The 2,574-nt window shown below is 29.4% G+C and overlaps 1 protein-coding gene across 1 annotated transcript in view; it reads left to right on the forward strand.

The window, feature by feature from the left end:
* Positions 1–2,574, forward strand: part of LOC106473120 (protein enabled homolog) — a gene marked incomplete at its 3' end in the record, with an annotated part of 41,420 nt that overhangs the window by 21,370 nt on the left and 17,476 nt on the right. Inside the window, exon 2 of the mRNA XM_022401618.1 lies at positions 926–1,094. Within this exon, the coding sequence (XP_022257326.1) occupies positions 926–1,094 (169 nt within the window). The remainder of the gene's footprint in view (positions 1–925; positions 1,095–2,574) is intronic.

Raw genomic sequence — 2,574 nt, forward strand, 5'->3', positions numbered from 1 at the left:
TCCCCTTTTTGTCAATAAACAATGTTGTTTATCATAAGTGTTGTAATCTTGTTTAGGATCAATAGTACAGAGTGAAATGTAATTCTTTATAGGATATTATATAGAGGACCCCAGAATTAATTGTTGAGTTTAATTCCATTAGTAATGATAATATAGTATTGTTGATTACAATATTTTATTTGACTCGCATGTTATTAGAGCCCACAAACATATTTGTTTAAAAACCAGAAGGAGCCTATGTATAATCAATAATTTTAAATACACGAAATATGACACTTAAATATTTTGGTCAAACATTTTGTAAATCAATACATAAGTAAGGTATTTAAGTGTAAAAAATTCAGAAAATATTTTAATTTTTTATTTTTGTTTTACACATTATCATTCACAAAATGTGGCTTATTCTTGGAAATTAAGTGAAATCCTTCATTTGTGTACTGCACTGTGGATATACTTTTAATACACCATTTTAACATTTGATAAGATGTTAATGATAATTAGTGTCTGAAGCTCTTAATATATATATATATATCATTCATATAGTCACTGTGCAAAATGTTGTCTTTCTTCCAGTTATTGTTTTACAAAAAAAGATCCTCAGAGATTTAACTTGTGAATACATTATTGTTCTTTCAGTTGACATGATAACAAAACCTTGTCTAAACGTTGTACATTTGCTGTTGTGTTAAACTTATATTAAAGTTTTTCTTTGTTACCCATTCAAGCCGTCTCCAAGCATTGTTAGTCTCAAAGTGGGTTACTTGTCATTGAATTTCATATTACTTATTTAACTGCTTGGTGTTGAAAAAAGAAGTATAATCAGTCTTTATAAGTAAATAAAGTTGGGAAAATTTTAATACTGATTAACTTCTTTATGTAGATCACAGAAGATCCAATTGAAAGTTATAAAATGTTTTTCTTTTAGTGCAGAGCAGTCTCTTGCCTCGGCAAGAGCTTCTGTGATGATTTATGATGACCTGAATAAACGATGGATCCACAGTGGTTCATCAAGTGGCCTTTCTAAAGTCCATATCTATAATCATGTTGCCAATAACACGTTCAGAGTGGTGGGACGAAAATTGCAAGATCATGAGGTTTGTACACATTTATAAGAATTTAAAATATTTTTTTTATATGTTTCCTTGAGTTTGATCTCATTGCTGACCCAGGGATATGCAGGCTGACTGAGTATATGTGTGGGGATGTTTTTAGATATTACTCTGACCTCTGGAAGTATCTTGACCTGAGCTGTGTGTGTTAGTTCTAAATCTAGAATGTACTGTGGACCTTGTCCTTTTTTGTAATCTCATGCTATTTTTGATATATCTTACATAAAATATGTCATAGTACGAACTTGAAAAGATTGAATTTGATATTTTTAATGTGGAAAAGAAACATTTCCAGTTATTGTGATTTTTATCAAACATTTTAGGCCTGTTGGTTTCTAATGGCTCACCGGATTTTGACATTTAAACCATAATGTGTTTGTAATGTTTAAATAATGATAAAAAGTTTGATCCTTTTCTGTTTTTAAAACTATGTTGCAATATCTTTTTTTTTTTGGTTTTTGAGATTCTACTTTTTATTACAAATAGTAAAACTGTGTAAGTAACTTTGAGATATTCAGACATCCTGCTGAAGTTTTTTTTTGAGCAGTTTTCTAACTAACTAATTATATTTTCTGAATAAATTATATATTAAAATTTTCACGTAGAGTATTTTGTGACATGGATGGCACAATATGAGTCAGAAAACCAAGTTATGATAATTAAGAAAATAATTATATAGACATGAAACATTTCTTTGTTAAAAAGTTCGGATAGAATTTAAATTTGCCTGTAATTAGTACTAAACATATTGTTAAACTAAATTTGGTAATTATTTCTGTATGGTTTAAAGTAATTAAATTGGCTGTCTTGAATTATATACTCTCAGTTTTTGTTTTAATCTGGTATTTTCCTCCTACTTTATCAAATGTAAAACTAGTGATTGTATCATGCTGATTTGAAATGGAATAAACTGGGCATTCTTTTTCACAGTACCTAGAGCCCAATATGTTTGTTAGATATGGTAAATGACCCAAGAAACTGGGCATCAGTTCTATGTTATTCTTATTCATAGTAACTTGATCAAATATGTTTATGTTAGGTATGGTAAATGACCCAAGAAACCGGGCATCAGTTCTATGTTATTCTTATTCATAGTAACTTGATCCAATATGTTTATGTTAGGTATGGTAAATGACCCAAGAAACTGGGCATCAGTTCTATTTTATTATTTTTCAGAGTAACTTGATCCAATATGTTTATGTTAGATATGGTAAGTGATCCAAGAATTCGGGCATCAGTTCTATGTTATTCTTTATCAGAGTACCTTGAGCCAATATGTTTATGTTAGATATGGTAAATGACCCAAGAAACTGGGCATCAGTTCTATGTTATTCTTTTTCAGAGTAACTTGAACAAATATGTTTCTTAGATATGGTAAATGACCCATGTTGTTGGTTACATTCTTAAAATACAACCAATTTGACTGATAATAACTGACATGTTATATACTACCAAGCAAGTGTAG

This window comes from Limulus polyphemus, unplaced genomic scaffold (genome assembly GCF_000517525.1).
Source record: "Limulus polyphemus unplaced genomic scaffold, Limulus_polyphemus-2.1.2 Scaffold5903, whole genome shotgun sequence".
NCBI classification, from domain to species: Eukaryota; Metazoa; Arthropoda; class Merostomata; order Xiphosura; family Limulidae; genus Limulus; species Limulus polyphemus.